Source organism: Aptenodytes patagonicus, chromosome 27, assembly GCF_965638725.1.
Source record: "Aptenodytes patagonicus chromosome 27, bAptPat1.pri.cur, whole genome shotgun sequence".
Classification (NCBI taxonomy): domain Eukaryota; kingdom Metazoa; phylum Chordata; class Aves; order Sphenisciformes; family Spheniscidae; genus Aptenodytes; species Aptenodytes patagonicus.
Window position 1 is genome coordinate 1,251,171 of NC_134975.1, and position 16,257 is coordinate 1,267,427.

At 59.3% G+C, this 16,257-nt stretch overlaps 1 protein-coding gene across 13 annotated transcripts in view; it reads right to left on the bottom strand.

Moving 5' to 3' along the window:
* Positions 1-3,494: 3,494 nt before the first annotated feature.
* Positions 3,495-16,257, bottom strand: part of HDAC7 (histone deacetylase 7) — a 90,715-nt gene continuing 77,952 nt past the window's right edge. For 12 of the 13 annotated variants that reach the window (XM_076360378.1, XM_076360389.1, XM_076360380.1 and 9 more), the window contains exons 5-25: positions 15,783-15,898; positions 15,493-15,615; positions 14,875-14,984; positions 14,330-14,446; positions 13,921-14,119; positions 12,814-13,022; positions 12,295-12,504; positions 11,257-11,482; positions 10,796-10,929; positions 10,047-10,167; positions 9,738-9,787; positions 8,470-8,577; positions 8,184-8,239; positions 7,861-7,948; positions 7,434-7,553; positions 6,880-6,977; positions 6,667-6,785; positions 6,336-6,469; positions 6,143-6,227; positions 5,757-5,895; positions 3,495-5,137 (exon numbers count right to left, since the gene is read on the bottom strand). In XM_076360378.1, the coding sequence (XP_076216493.1) occupies positions 5,092-5,137; positions 5,757-5,895; positions 6,143-6,227; positions 6,336-6,469; positions 6,667-6,785; positions 6,880-6,977; positions 7,434-7,553; positions 7,861-7,948; positions 8,184-8,239; positions 8,470-8,577; positions 9,738-9,787; positions 10,047-10,167; positions 10,796-10,929; positions 11,257-11,482; positions 12,295-12,504; positions 12,814-13,022; positions 13,921-14,119; positions 14,330-14,446; positions 14,875-14,984; positions 15,493-15,615; positions 15,783-15,898 (2,608 nt within the window). In that variant the 3' untranslated portion in view covers positions 3,495-5,091. The remainder of the gene's footprint in view (positions 5,138-5,756; positions 5,896-6,142; positions 6,228-6,335; positions 6,470-6,666; positions 6,786-6,879; positions 6,978-7,433; positions 7,554-7,860; positions 7,949-8,183; positions 8,240-8,469; positions 8,578-9,737; positions 9,788-10,046; positions 10,168-10,795; positions 10,930-11,256; positions 11,483-12,294; positions 12,505-12,813; positions 13,023-13,920; positions 14,120-14,329; positions 14,447-14,874; positions 14,985-15,492; positions 15,616-15,782; positions 15,899-16,257) is intronic. The other variant, XM_076360381.1, reaches the window with a different exon arrangement.

Genomic DNA, 16,257 nt, shown 5'->3' on the forward strand with positions numbered 1-16,257 from the left:
CGGCTCAGCGGCATCTGTCCTCCCCGCATCCCCCCACCGCCTGCAGCCAGCCTGGGCAGCCCCGCAGCCAGGACGTGCAGGCAGCTGCCTTCTGCCAGGACCAGGCAGGACAACAACTCCACTCGGGATGATGGGAAGGGCTCGAGCTGTCCCTCGCTGGTCTGGTCCTCACTGCTTTCCCCCCCCCAGGGACGTGAAAATGCAGCGACCGAGGGTTTGACCAAGGACCGAGCAGGGAGCCCAGCACGGCTCCACTTTTATCCTGCTCTGGAGGTCTGCACCGTAATGACACCACGGTCTGTACCGCTGCCTGGCATGCCGAGCGGATTTTGGGGGGGCTGCTGAACCCCTCAACGAACCCCGAGGCTCGCCACGCCCTCCGCTCACTCGTACCCCGTGGACGTGTCTCAAAATCCCCCGCTCTGTTGGAACAACCCAATTTCTTTGAAATTATCGGAAAACAAGGCTGGAGACGTTGCGCACAGCCCTTCCCTCTTCCCCGCAAGAGTGGGAGAGTTTGGGGACATCTCGGGAGCGGTGCTGCTCTGGGGGGGGGATTCAGGCTCTTTTGGGGGGATGCAGAGATGCTGGGGGGGGTGTGTGTGTGACAAAGGGGTGTCGGGGTTTCCGGACGATCCCAATAAAGTCCAGGGGGAATTTTCCAGGGTTCAATCTTCCTGGTTCCTAAGGAAATGGTGCTGTCGTAAGCACGAGGCGGCACGGCCGCATGCCCACCCCTGCACCCTCCATCAGCGCTGGTGCTCCGCCAGCTTTATTTAAATTGGGCAAAAGAGAATCAGGTATTTTTGCTCGTTGTAGCAGAGAAAGGGGGAAAAAAAGTCCCCGTAAGTGAGGCTGCAACGAGCGTGCAACCCAAAATAATCCATGTGGGAGAGAGGTGTTACGAATGACTCAACAGCAGAGTTTCAATTAGTGATCACACTTTATTACACGCCAGAGAATCCAACGAGAAGCGACAGCAAGGCTCAGACTACCTTTTTCTATATAATCCTCAATTTTTATGTACACTGTGAGTGGATTCCCTGCTCCGGGGAGCTGACCACAGCCTTTAAAAAGATCTGAATGTGCTTAAAAAAATAAAAATTCCATTAAAAATAGGGTTGTGGATGGCTCCGTTAACTGCATCAGAGGAAGTACTTTACACATGAAAAATGAAACCACCTTTAGAAATATAAACTTTCTTTCAAAAAAATAAAATGTGCTTTAAAAATAAAGGGGAAATACCTCTTTGTGAAGCAGAGACTCAGGCTTCCAACCCTAATTTTTTAAAAATAGGGTAAAGTATCTTTTAAAAAATTATTTTAAAAGTAACATTTTGTTGAGCCTTTTAAAAAAAAAATCCTTATATTGACTTGTTTTAAAATGAGCAAAACATCAGCCCTAAGGAAAGAACAGTCATTTGAACCAAGGTCTTGGGGTTTTTCAGTGCTCGCAGTCACGACCCTGGCGGTTGTCACCAAAGACACAGAAAGTTTGGGGGGGGAAAAGGTGTTTGTTTGGGGCAAGGAGGGGCGGACCTGGAGATGTTCCGGCCCTTTGCATCGTCACGAGCCTTGGAGGAAAACCCCCAACAAACCCTGTCCCCGAGGGGTGGCCGCCCCGGCACGGCGCCGGCCGTCCCACAGCACCCCCTGCGCAGGCAGCCACGATGCCGCATGGCTTTTCTTGCCACGCCAACAAACCATCCCGCCAGCTGGGAAGTGCGAGGGACTTTTGTGGGACCCGGTGCCCGTTTTGGAGGTCCCGTTCGCCGCTTGCAATGGGATGGAGCGCGCTCATCTGGGATGCATGGGCGCGGCAACAGGGATGGCTGCAGAGGGGAACTCCTCCCTGGAGCTAAAGGAGATGTCCGCCGTCGGCTTCACGGTGGGACTCCTCTGCCTGATGTTCAGCTGTTAAAAATCAGGCAGACGGGAGCTCGGCGAGGTCCCTCCCTCCATCCTAACCGAGAAGCGGTGGGAGCACCCAGGCAGTGACGCACCCACCCAGACCTGGGCTTCAGCATCACCATGGCAGGACCTCCACCCATGGGACCCCCACCACCACCTCCTCCAGCCTCCACGCTCAGCGGACACCACTGAAAGGGGTGTTTAGGGGGGGGACCTGGGGATGAGGAGGTGCCACCCCACAGGGAGGGGGGGCCCTTCCAAGCAAGCATGTAAGTCTGCTAGAAAAAAAAAAAAATAATGTACTTGCACGAACGCCCGCGCTTCGCCGCCACGTTATTTGGCCCCGTCTTCGGGGTTGAAACCACAAGCGACGGGTTGGCAGATGGGGCCGGCGTTTCCCGTGAGCCGTTTGGCGTATCGGCCGGGGTGACACAACAGGGGAGCGAATGCAGAGGGGCTGCTCGGGGTTTCGGCTCCAGTTTGGGGTGACCTACCACGTAGGGTGCAAAGGATGAATCACTTCTTGGCCACCCACCCCAGTCCAGGCTGGGTGAGGCTCATGAAGGTCTTGCTGGGTGCTCCTAGCCAGACCTGCCAGGCTGGAGGCTGGGAAGGGCCAGCCCTTGAATTCATGAGCTTAATTAATCACAGCTTTTTTTCCTTTGGTGTCTTGCCCTGATAGACCCAGAGGAAACCTGAAAACGTTAAATACTAAAGAAGGTAAGAAGTGAGGAAAGAGGCCACCTGCTTGGGGCATGTCCCTCTGTAACAGCTTCCACAGCTGAGCTCACGCAGTCGCAACCACAGCTTTCTCCTGGAGGAAACTGGGGCACCAACTCTCCCTCGATGTTGAGCTTTGGGCTTCCTCGGAGGCGAGGAGCGGCCGTGGGCCACGTCGCATCAGGTCTCCTCCTGCATGGCACAAGCCCAGCTGGGACACACTGGGAGAAACGGGAGCGAGGTTGGGACTGAGCAGGGAAGGGAAACTGAGACCGACGGAGGGAAAGGTGGTGGCACCGGAGGAGCCACGACATGGGGGCTGTGGGGTGCCCAGCTCAGCCGAGGGGATGGAGCAGTGTGGGGGGGGGGCAGTGGTTGGCACTGGGGGAGAGGGGTGGCAGCACCAGCCTTAGCTCGGGGACACCAGAAACGTTCAAGTGTCCCAAGGCTGGAGAAGCAGCCGGTCCTTCCCACCACCCCACAGCCCACCTGTGTGTGTGTGTGGGAGACCCACAGGGTGGAGGGACAGCATTTACAAATGCCAGGCTCTGGAGAAGACACAGAGAGGTTTTGGGGTGTTCTTTTAACCCCTTCCTGCCCAAGCTGTCACACTGCAATGTGACGCCCTCTCTCCTGTCCAAGCAAGAGGCTGCGGTGGAGGGGCCCCATCCCAGGACCACCTTGCAGCGTAAGCACAGGTACCCAAGCCCTGGCAGCAAGGAGGCAGCCGTCAGGGAGGTATGGGCAGTGCTGCAGTGTGGCCACGATGACTTCTCTGCGTGTCACCCGGCCGTAAGGGAACTCACACCCTCCCTGGTGTCTGTGCCACGGGACGGCGCTGCTGGACCCCAGCTTTGGGCAGTCTGAGACACAGAAATGTTTTATTCTTCCAAGGTCCTTTTTTTTTTTTGTTTTCTTTCTCCTTCTTTGTTACTTTTTTGGGGGTTTTTTTTGGTGGTTTTTTTTTGGTTTTTTTTTTTTACAAAATCTCTTCCTTGTGCCTGCAGACAGACCTGGCCACCCCCCGAGCTCAGCCAGGTCTCAGTGTCCCGTCCACCCCCTCCGCCCCAGCCCAGCTGTCCCCCAAACCCCGCTGCAGCCCAGCACCATGACACCCGAGCGGTGACCTGTCCTTGTGGGGCAACCCATGGGACACAGGGAAGACATGGGGAAGGCTCTCGGAGTGAGGAGCCACACGATGCCCTATTGCAGTACGAGATGGGAAGAAGGCAAATCTAAACGGACACCTCATTTTAGGGGGCCTGACCCTGCCTCTGTCACCCCAAGATAGCCTGGACAGAGACAGGCGCTGTATTGCTGGGGCTTCGGGCATCCCTGGGGGAGCTGAGCACCAAGCAGAGGGCGACAGGACTCGATTTGATCTCAGCTGGAGAAGAGGAGCCCATCGGGGTGCTGGGGCTGGGCTGGGGTGCAGCTGCAGGGTGGGCTCGGGGGGGTGACTGGAAGACAGCTGGGCTGCCCCTGCTTTAGGGATTACAGGGGTCTACGTTGATACAGATCCTCAGGTCAGCGGGTTGCTGAAAAGGGCTCAAGGCACCTTGGTAATGTCCACACGAAGAGGTGTTTGTTCCCAAAATTCCCATGGAAAGAAGAGTACGTAAGGTTCACATTAGCACACGTCAATTGTATATAGTGCAAATCAGAGCCCCAGCACCAGAGGGTTCACGCTCTGGTTAGTGGTTAGGATGTCCCACGGGTGCAATCCTGGGCACTGCAGACACTCCAGCCCTTGCTCTTCCCCAGCTGCAAGGCGATCAGCGCATCACGCACGGCTGTCCAAAACCTTCTCATGCAGAACGAGGTCATACCCCATCTCACCGTCACACTCGCTTCCTCCTTGTGCCCTACCAGAGGAAGGGGAGCCAGGAAGCCTTCGCGAGAAGACACGGAGAGCCTGTCCCTCCCGAGCAAAACACAGAGCTGCTTCTCAAAGGCATCGCTGCCCGGCCGGAGAGGAGCTCTGGGTGCAGTCCCGAAGGCAGCTCCAACCACCCGCAGCACTGCCACAACATCCATCCCAACACCCACCCCTTCCCCAAAGGTGAGGAAGATCCCAGGAGAAGGGCAGGTCTGCGTCCGGCTGCCACCGCAGCCAGAGGGGTGGAGGCCTCTCACACATGTCCCCAGAGGGGTTTCAGGTCCCAAAGGTTGGGGACTGATTGCAGGCACGGTCTAGGTTTGCAAGGCCACGCCGTGCAGAGGGAGTTTGTGGTTTTTTCCATCGGTCCCAAGCAGGAGGACGTCTTCCAGGTAGCTGCAGGAGCATCCTTTCTGGGAGACCTGCAGAGGCGGCAGCCAAAGGTCCAGGCCATTTCAGGACCGTGACTCGGGGAGTGAGGATGACGTGGCAAACGGGAAGCCAGGAGTGAAGAGCGAGCGCTGGGCTCAGGAGAGTCCAGCCACATCCTGGAAGCAGGGGAGCAGAGAACGTCACCGCTCATCACTGGTTCATGGGCTCCTCTTCCTCCATCGGCTCATCTTGTGGCCTGAAATGGAGAAATACAACACATGAGATGAGGAGGAGACCTGTGTGACGACGCATCCCTCTCAGCATCGAGCAGCCTTCTGGCAAGTCCAGCATCTACACAACAAGCCTCCGAGAGCTTCCAGCTCCACTGAGACCTACATAGACTCTGGCTGAGTCCTGGTGAGGATGAGAAAAGGTGGTGGGCAGGTCGGGACCGTGCTGAAAGGAGGTGATGAACCCCCACACCTCCAGCCTCCAAGGAAGGAAAGAGGATTTGGTCTCGGTTTCATCTTGTTTGGGAAGAGCCCAGCACTGAATCCCCCAGAAGCCAATCCAGGTCCTGACCACGTGGATGCAGCACCTCACCCCACCACCCACCGATGCTGAACGCTGGGGCCAAATCTGCCGGGACGTGAGGGCTGCAGGATCAGAGCCCTCGGTGGGGAGGACGGTTATAATTTCTATCTCCCACAGCCCAAGACCTGCTTAAAGCCAGCAATGTCCTGACCTCCCAGAAGCCCATCTGGCTGTAGGACATGGCCCTTCTCTGCTGCCACCCCTGTGACAGCGAGGCTTAGACCCAGGCACACAGGGAGTGAGGGGCACCCACATCTCCCAGGATCAATTAAGAGCATCACCTCTTCTCCACCATCACGGCCACCGAGAGGGAGGCCAAGGCTGTGACTGTCTCCACCTCTTCTGCCTCGTGGTGCTGCGCCTCCAGGAAGGAGCAGCCCAGCTTGGAGGCAAAGCGCTGCACGGCCACCCAATATTTACCTGCAGGAGAAGCAAAAATCAGGAGGTGCCAGGACAGGGGTGTCCAAGGTCTCTGGCCTTCCCTTGCAGTGAGTGCACACATGGGGCATCACTCTCCCATGAGGAGGATGATGACGGAGGGCTCCACTGGGGTCTTTTATGCCAAGTGTCCCTTTGGAGGTCATGGGGTTTACTGGAGAGGGGAGGAAATGCTAACACTTGGCCCTTCCACGTTAACTAACTGAGCCCCCGGCCCTGGGACACTCACTCTGGACCTGGATCACTGTTTCCAAGGAGCGCACAGCATTGGGGTTTGGTTTCTGCCTCATGCTTTCTTCTGGGAGAGGGTCCAGCTGCCGAAGGAAGACATGGGGGGTCAACAGGAGGGAGCTGTGCCCAGGGCTCGGCTCGCAGCATCAGTACAGCCCCACAGCCACAACTCGCTGACCCCAAGCTCTCACCTCGTTGCCCAGCAAAGCTGACACGCAGGCCTCGGATGCATCGCAGATGGCCGTAAGGTCATGGCCACCTTCTAGCGCGAGGACGATGGCTCCGCCAGCCAGGCTCATCAGCTGCTTTGTCATATAGCCAAAGCCTGGAGAAGAAGTCCGAGGGGTGGTTGTCAGCCTTCCTGCCCGAAACGCTGGGGCCCTGGCCCTTGATGGGCTGGTACAACCCCAAAGATCTTCCCCAGCTCCCTGGAGAGCTGCCACCCCTATGCCACAGTCCCAGCCTGGGTGGGCAGCGAGAACAACCTGCCCTGAGCTAGCGGCGCTGCTTCCACCTCCTTACATTTAGCAGAGACTTTGTAGCCGCCCAGGGGCGGTGGGTGGCCGTCAGCCGCATCGAAGCCAGCTGACACCAGCACCACGTCGGGGGAGAATTCGTGTGCAATTGGCATCACCACCGTCCTGCGTGGGTAAAAAACAAATAAGAGGTGTTAAGTGCTGGCTCATCCCGACACTGAAGGAAAGGGGAGATGAGCAGAAACACAAGGCACAGTACCTGAAAGCAGCCAGATACTCAGGGTCACCCATGGGGGGGTCGAGCCCTCCAGTCCAGGCTACGTTGACATTAAATCCCTCGCCAGGGCCAGCACCAACCTGTGAGAGAGTAAGGACAGCAGTGAAAGCCTGGATGTGGCCTGCAGGGATGCTGGGGCAGTGCCCTGAGCAGGCTCCATCGCTGCCAGGCTCCGGGGAGGCAGGGCTGGGTGTCCCGGCCCCCCTGCCCTGTGTCAGGGCCATGGGAGCCAGCTGGGTTTGCAATGCTTGCTGAAGAACAGCAGAAGCTGTGGCGTTTTCCTGACATTTCCCAGAACCTCGCAGTCATCAGTCACCATCCCCGCGACGCTGGCTGCAGGCTGGGACAAAGCCTCGGCTCTGCAGCCAGCTGGGTGAACTACGCAGGATCAGGCATCAACGGGCAAGACGCTGACACAAAACTACCCTCTCCTCAAACCCGGCAGCGCCCTGTTCTGCTGGCTGGCACCTTCGCCACCAGCGCTGCCGTCCCTGGGCAGAGCTGCACAGACCTCGCAGCCTGTTGGTGCTTTTTACCTCATCAGCGGCCCCACTACCGGGGAAGAAGTTGCCATCATCGTGACGATGCAGAGAGATGTAAAGAACGTCAGGGTCTCTGTAGAAGACCTGCTGGGTCCCATTGCCATGGTGAACATCCTAGAGGGAGAGAGAGATTGGGAGAGCACTCTTTTATTCAGCCTTGAGGGTGGCCCAATAGCCTAACGGAGCTAAAAGCAACTGGATCTCTACCCTGCTCCAGGGCTTGGTCCCCCATCCCCAGGATCTGCTCCTGCTCCCCCATCCTGACACGCCGGGGGGTTCCCAGCCATGCTCCTGCAGCTGGTCCCCGAAGGAGGAGGTTTCGCTGCTCTCAGGTCTAGCTCCAAACCAGAGCTGGGAGGAGGTGCAGACACCCGCTCCTGGGGACGTCCTGGGGAGGAGCTGGGGGACAGAGGGGACTTACCCAGTCCACAATGAGGATCTTGCTGAGTTTCCCTTTCTGCTGCAGCTGCCTGGCGGCAATGGCCACCGAGTTAAAGAAGCAGAATCCCCTGCAAAGAGGGAGTTGGAGCTGGTTAACGCTCAGGCCCTTCCTGAGCACCCTTTCCTCCTGGCTCATGTGCTCCCCAAAGGGTGGGCTCTCCCTCCCCTCTCCCTCCGGCCTGAATACGGATGGGTCCCGGGGGAGGTTAGTCTGGAGCGATCAGTGATTTTGAGCCAAGGAGATGTTTTTTGGGGCTTCCCATGTGCCAGCCCAAAGCCCTGTGGCTTGGGAAGGGCCCTTACATGGCGGTGGAAGGATCCGCGTGATGTCCGGGTGGCCGCACCACAGCGAAGCCGTTCTGGGGACAAAACAGAGGCAAGGTGGTCAGAGCTGCTGCCCCCCAGCATCACGCACCACCTCCACAGCCCGGCTGGCCGGTCCTGCCGCATGGGGACAGCCAGGGACAGAGCCCGCAGCAGCGCAGGGCTGGGAGCACCCAGTGCCAGCTTGGCGAGACCCCACAGCCCCCCTCTTGCCCGGCCATGGGGCAATGCACAGCTCTGGGACCTCCACACGAAGCCAGCCTACCTTCAGCTCCCTGGTGGCCACCTTGAAGGCCAGCTCGGTGACGCTGCCCGCGGCCCAGCGGGCAGCGTTAGAGGAATGCAGCTCGTTCCAGATGGTATCACTGTCCACCTGGAAGGAAGGGGATCGGTCAGACAGGGACAAGGCACCGGTGGAGGAGATCTCAGTCACGGGACCCACGCTCTCTGCCAGCCGCCCTGCTCGGGGCCAGAGGTTGAAGTCCTGTGCAGGCTGAAGGGCTGGGCACCATGAAGCCGGACCACCTCGCACGCAATGGGGCAAGCTCCCCAGCGGCTCCCTGGTGCTGCTGGCCAGGATGGCAGCTCCCTCTGCCTGCTGTCAGCCCCAGCCCCCAGCTGAGCTCTGCGCAGAGCATCTCACCCTGCATTCAGGGGCTGGAAGGAGTGACTGAGAAAACGCTCGTTACCTTCTTTATCTTATTTTATTGTTTAACCAAACATCTTGGTTTGATCAGGATCACGTCAAGGGCCGAGCCAGAGCCGGAAAACTCAAGTCTCTTCTGATCAACGCCATGTGTGCAACTCAAAGGCTCCCCTCTGCCCACAGAGAGGGGCAGCTCCAGCCCCCCCGCCTTCGGGGCACGGGCGAGAGGAGGGCAGGGAGGGGGAGGCAGAGCGGGGAAAGTAGATGCAAACGGGGCTGAGAAGAGCTGGTGCCCAGCAGCAGGGGCAAGGAGAGGAGAAGAACCAGAAGAGGCAGCAGGAAGGCATGGAGTGAGACCCTTCCTGAAAGAGAGAGAGAAGGACAGAGACAGGGGAGAGAGAGGAAGAGAGGAGAACGCAATGAATGGAGAGAAACCAGGACGGCAAGCTGTGAAAGGAGAGGCCACAGAAGTGTCTGGAGAGAAGTGGCGAGCTGCTGTCCCCACGACACCGCTCCCCTCCCTCAACGAAGACCACAGCTTGCAGCTTCCCCCGGCCGTCCCGCCAGCTTGCTCCCTTCTAATTCCCCGGGCTCTTAGAAATGGCTGTGAGGGGCTTCTGGTTCCTGGGCCCCTTAGAGTAAGGAGGCATAAAGGATCCCCTTTCAAGGGTGGGATGCTTAGGACCATCCCAAGGACAGGGGGAAGCTCTGATACAATGACATCTTGCCCACAGATGGAGTGCTCCCACCTGAGGCTACCCAACCTTGGCAGCCCAAAGGCTTCGGGAACTCCCTCTCCACTCAAGCCCATGAGGAGGCCCTCGCTGGGGACAGAAGAAAGGAACAACCCCGTCCAAAACCAGCCAGAGCAGAGATCGAGCACTTACCCCCACCCCTCCACAGGGCAGCATGACGAACGTCCGCTGTGACAGGATCCCTGCAGAGAGAGGGGACAGCGAGGACTTCAGAGCTGAGAAACTGGGGAATAGTGGGGGACAGGGTGCATGGCACAGGGGTACCAAGGAGGGAGGTTTGGCCTGGCTGCTTGGCCAGAATTAGGACCAGCCTCCAGGGGAGCTGCTTGGTGCGGTCCCCACGGCTGAGGGTGCTCCAAGACCTGGTGTGGATGTGCGGGCAGGGACGGGCAGAAAGCAAGGGCACGGCCGCCCAAGGGAGCGGTGTGGATGTGGACTCACCTGCCAGCTTCCCGTTGTCCAGTTTCAGGCGGTTGAGGGGATTGGTGCCATAGAGGAAGACGTGGCGCTCGATATGGACACACTGCAGCTCTTCCAGGGTGGCCTTGCGTCCCCGCAGACACTGTGGCAGACAGGGCCTGTGACCAAGCTGCTCCAGGTGGGAGACGCGGGCTCTCCCACCCACGCACACCAGCCTCCAAGGGTGGAGGTGGCACGTCTTGATGCACGAGTACAGCCACACCTCATGTCACCACAGCTGGGAAGGCAGCTGCAAGGCTGAGTGCCGTGCTTCTTGCATTGCATTTGAACTTGAGCACCCCCCATTTGCAGAGATCAGGCAGGAAATGCCAGCACCACCTTCCTACCACTGCAGAGCCCTGCGTGGACCAGTCAGCCCAGGGCAAGGTTTCTAACAGGCTGGAACTGACACTGATGTTCCCTGAGTTAGCAAAACACCCTGTTTCAGTAGGGATCACGCCTCTCCCTACGCCCATCTTCCAGCACAGCAGACTCCTGCTGCCGTCCGAAGCTGGAGATGGTCAGAGCAGCATGCTCCAACTTGGCACTGCCAGCAATGGACAAGTCCAAGCCCTCTGGATAATGGTGGTAAACAGGCTGAGAAGATCTGGGAGCAAAAGGGATGGAGGTGGGAGCAGGATACCCTAGCACACCATTAGCACGAGATCTGCTCGTACCAGCATCCCCCTCCTGGATAGGTGTCCGGCTCCCACCCTGCCGCTCGCGCTCACCTCGCACTGGCTGCGCAGCCCTCTCTCCTGCAGACGGGACCAGATGCTCTGGATCCTGCCCGCATGCTCTGGGTGGTTGCTGTTGTCGCCGCAGGAGCACTGGTGTTTGAGCATCACCGAGTCGTAAACCAGCCCTGCAATGCACAAGGAGAGCTGCTGTCCCGAGACAGAATGTAAGAGAGCTGAACCTTGCCAGCATCGCTGGACCAGGATGGCAGTCAAGGGGCCAGATGGGCAAGTCCTGCTTGGAGAAGCCACCTTAGATAAGAAGAAGGGGCCCCTCATGGCTTGCTCTGCTGTTTTTGCAGCCAGCCAGAGCACTCCCAAGCATTTATCAATCCGGGAGTGACTGGGACTGATGCTAAGCTGCCCCTGGGCATCCTCACCTCCCTTTTAGTTCTTGTCCCCAGCCCCTGCTGCTGCTCCAGCTGTGACAGCCCCACACAGGGGCCAGGCCATACCTGTTGTGAAGTGCGGCTTGGCTGGCTGCTCCTGCACAGGCAGGGAGAGCGTCTTGGAGGCCGTGTCCTGGGCAGGAAGGGAGACAGTCGCGGTGGCAGGAGATGACTGGGCCCTGGAGAGGGGCCTGTGCCCTGCATGGATGGTGGGGACCATGGGGGAGTCAGCCAAGGGCTGCCGCTTGAGGAGCTGCTGCTGCACGCGCTGGTAGGAATCCCAGAGATAGGCCTGATGGAGAGAGGCGGCGGTGAGCACGGCATCCAGAGCAAGGCACCAGAGCGGTGAGAGCAGTATCACCCAGCCCAGGGAAGGGAGCCCTGCACTGTGCACCCTCCCAGGGTCTGGATACGACAGTCCCCTCCATGCTGGGAGGCTCAGTGCCGGTTTGCAGGAGCTGGGACACGTCACACAGCATCTGCTGCTCTCTGCTGGCTCAGCCCCGCAGTGCTGGGCAGCCCTGCTGCAAGGCGCAGCAATTTGGGGACGATACCCAGCGATCTGGGGACAATGCCCAGCCTTGCTGACACCAGGGGTGGCTGCAGATCTCGTCCCTGTCCTAGCAAACTGCCCCAGGCTCGAGGAAGGTACAGACGTGGTGCCTGTGTCCTTACCCACACAGCACCCATTTACGGAGGTGGCTCTCAGGGTCTGATCTGAATCTTCCCAGGCTCAGGATGCTACCAGCTTTGCTGCGTTTGTGCAAAGCCTCAAACAGGAGACACCAAGGGATGAATTAAAAATTGCTCCGAATAGCAGGGCAGGGATCTCTGCACACTGCCTGCACAGGACTAACGCTCAAAGCAATTAAGCCACGACTGGAGACAGGGACAAGGCTGGGAACTCCACCTCTTACAGCCCACTCCTGAGCCTGTGTGAAGGCTTCAAACCACCCCATGGGCTCCAGGCAGCTTGAGACAGCCAGAGGAGCCATCGTCCCTTTTCCCCATGGGCTCCTTGTGCCCAGAAGGGAGAGGGCTGCTTCAGGCTGGCAGCCCACACCCCTCCCCAGGGCTCTCCCATCCCTGCCAGCCCTTGGGTACCTGCTGTAGGATAAGCTCCTCTTGAGGCTGCATCATCTTCTGCATCCTCTCGGGCTCCTTCACGCTGCTCCCCGGCCGTGTGGGCTCCACGCGTGCCCTTGCCGGGTCGCTGCTCTCAGCCCCGGCCTCTGGGAGCGTCCCCTCGGCCTCCATGTCCTCCGAGGAGGGGATCTGCCGCAGACGGGGCTTCTCGCTGGATTTAGCCATGCGCTGCGGCAGGAGGGGTCACGAATGAGCACAGAGAGGTGGCAGGGGACAGGCCAGGCTGAGGAGGTCATGGGGAGTGGCAGGGCATCTCGGAGCAGGAGCACCGATGGATGTGGGAGCCAAGGAAGCTGAGCAGGTATCCTCAGCTTGCTGCTACGAGTCTGGGCAAGGCAGCGTCTCGCATGCCTGCCTCTGGCTTGGCCCTGGACATCTGGTACTTACTGCCCAGCAGGTAGGGTTGCCATCTTGCACCCTTCTAGCGTCTGTCTCCCACTGCCTCCTACACACCTGGGCTGGGCCTCCATAACTTACCTTGCCCAGATGCGTCTGCTGCTTGAGTCTCTCCAGGAACTGGGTGTGATGCTGCTGGTACACCAGTTGCTGCTGGATAGCCTTGGGGTTCTGGGGCAGGGGCTCCGAGCGGGTCCTGCCCAGTGGTTTATGGTGGCCTGGGAGCGACAGACGCTCTGCTGAGATGAGTGAGGGGGCGAAGGAGAAGGGGACCGTTCCCAGACCTGGCACTGCAGGGGAGACGAAGGAGAGGTGAGGGGTGGCACTGTCTGCTGGGCAGACACGACACCCTGCAGAGCTGGGCATGGCAAGCAGCAGTGCTGTCTGTACCCATGCAGACTATCTCCAGACAGCCCTAAAAAATGACACTGATCCAGCCCTGGAGCCCAGTATCTGGCAGGCTAGGATGGATGAGCTGTGTCTTTATGGCTCCCCTCCTTCTGTCCCCATCGCTTTGGCATCACACAGCCCACAGGGGTCTGGGGACAGGATCTGGCTGACCTCAATCATCTCAGTCCCCCCTCAGCTTCATCCTCAATGGGAGAAGCTTCCTTCACTGCAGGTATCACAGGGCAGGGAGAGATGGAACCAGGAACCAGCACAAAGGAGACAGTTCTCCTTCTGCTACAATTAGCGGATTACCTAGAGGGACTGGGGGAAATAAGGCAGCTAGAGGCACAGCCAAGAGGTCTGAGCTGCCCTGCTCAACGCAGGGTCTGTAGTGAAATCTGCTGCCACAATCAGCCTAGGAAGAGGCAGGAAAGACCCCTCGGAGGGGGGCTTCTGGGCTGCAGGAAAGGTGAACGGCTCCACACCAGCCCAGCTCAGGCCGAGCAAGGGGCAGCCGGAGGGGAGAGCCAAAGCTATGGCACTCTCTGCATTGTTGAGGCCATGGTGCATGCAGAACTCCGGTTTCATCCATGGCAAGGACATGCTTGCTGGCTAGCCAGAACCAGGGTCAACATCTTCCATTCCCTTGGCCCCAGCTCCCAAAAGAGTAATGGAAAAAATCAAGGCCACTGGGCTTTCCTGGCACCCAAAAAACCTGCCTGCCCCGAGCGAAGCTCCATGCTGAGCCCTGCCAGCGCTGACACGGCCTCAGTGCCTGTCACCGAGCTCGACACTTACCCGCCACCAGCGGAGTGTGGGTGACCGAGGGCTCGAGGATGATGACAGGCTGGAGCCGAGGGGATAAGGGGCTCCCAGCCTCGTGCTGCTCCAAGCCAGCTGGTATGAACATGGGCGAGTGCGTGCCCGTGAGGACAGGTCCATTCAGCACAGGCACCCGGTGTGCCAGGCTGGAGAGGGGGCGGCGATCTCCCTCTCCCTGCAGAGAGGAGGAGGACTGGGTTAGCAACCCACCAGGACACAGCACGGCGAGGGGATGGCATATCCTCACCGTGCCCACGGGCAGCGCCTGTGAATACTCAGAGCCAGTGCACGCCTGCCATTACCCCAGGCCCAAGGGAAAGGGCTTCCCCTGCCCCGCGGGGACCCTCTGCCCAGTTCTGGGACTACCTACAACCTGGCCACCTACCCTGGCACTAGTGGTAGCCGGCAATCCCAGCGTGATGGCCGGAAGGGAGGCTGCACTCTGCAGGGCAAACTGGGCCAGTGAGCTCTCCTGCATCATCAAGCGCTGGGCCAGGGGCGTCTGCACCAAACACAATTCATTAGTCTCCTGCTCTGGCAGTGGCAGAGCTCAGTGTGGGACAAGCAGCTTGGGCACGGGCAGCAGAAGAGGGTGGCTGAGCCCCAGCTGCCTGGAGGAAAGCTCGGGCCAGGGCAAGGGGCACTGGGGCCCAGTGAGGAGAGTACATACACTAGGAGACAAGAAATGCACACTGCGAAGGAGGGCAGTGTGTCAGGAGCAGCACTGGGCCGGACAGAAGATCCCACCATGCAGGGAGAGCAGGGCTAAGGGCAGTTCCTGGCCAGCGGGGTTCAGGGCTGGGGTCCCCGGGGGGTGGATGCTACCTTTGCCTGAGCCTAGGATGGGAGTGGGAGATCAGGGCACCAAACCCTGGGGTCAGGAAGCCCCAACCCGCAAGATCTCTGGGCTCCGAGGCCGTGGGAGCTCACCTCGTGGGCCATGCCAGAGGCAGCGGGGAGGGCTCCATGCTCGGCGGGGAGGCTGTCATTGGGAGAGCTGCAGCCGGACACAGGGGTGCTGCTACTGCTCGGGGAGGAGTCTGCACAAGGAAGAGAAATGGGGTTGATGGGCACAAGCACCCAGAGAAGGTCTGCACAGCCCCAGCCCTTCATAGCCCTCCCTCCCTCCCTCTAACAGCTGCCCACCGCCCTCCGAGGGCCAAACCTCCCTTTGACTGCACGGCACAGAGGAGACAGAGCCGCCCTGCCAGCATGGGAGGCACCACATCACAGCGAGGAAGCCTGATCAGCCACATTTGCTCATGGCCTTGGACCCTTTCAGCCTTGTAGGTCCATCCTGGGGCCGAAAAGCAGCAGGGTACAGCTGCAGCAACATCCTCTCCTGGCTCATCTATCCCTGCACCATCATGGCAGAGAGCTCCCTCCATGGGCTGTCCCTCAAGGAGGGCACCAAGAACATGCCGAGCCCTGGAGACACGAACCCCAAGCAGATATGGCACAGGATCCCGGGCAGACTGCAGCTGCTCCAGCCTGGCCCCAAGGTCTCTCCAAACCCCCGAGGTATCACCGTCCAGGCAAAGCCCTCACCGATTGCCTCGGGCGGCCGCCTCTTCAACGAGGGGGGAGCACTCTCCTTCCGCGTCAAGGGATTCTTGCGTCGGTCAAGGCACTTCCTGGGCTTGCAACGCACCTTCAGGTTGGGCTCAGATGCTGCGAACAGACAAGGTGGTTAGTCCCAGCCTCACTGCCGATACGGGCAAAGCTGGACTGGCTTCGTGGGGCCAGGCCACCCCGCTTCTTGGCTCCAGCCACCCCCTGCAAACGGGCCACGAGGGTGTCATGGCGGGAGGGAGATGCCATTGTCCCCAAGGCCTTACCTGTCTTCCGAAGCGGAAAATGCTCTGGGGGGTCAAGAGAAGTGCTGGGGACAGGGGGCAGGAAGGTGCTGAGCACAGGAGGGGAAGGGCCCTCGGGATCCAGAGGCTCCAGAGACCTATGGGGAGAAGCCACCTTGTTAGAGACCTTTCCCAGTTGGCAGCCACGTGCCACCCATACTATGCCCTCCAACGCAAGGGTGGCCCATGGGGCATTGCCTTTCCTGGGCGTGTGCTAGCTCTTCTGCCAGTGGCCAGAAAGGCTTGTCCTGTCCACTACCACAAGCACCTACAGAAGGGATCCAGCTGCTGGTTTTGCCTTGTCTTGGGACAAAAGACAAGAAGCCTGACAGTACTTTTTGGGTTAGGAGTGGGACAAGCCATCAAAGTCCAACAAGGTCAGGGAAAACAACGTGGGAGCTTCATCCATCTCCTGCAAGCACTTAACACAGAACCAAGCTACCTCACCCCAACAGAC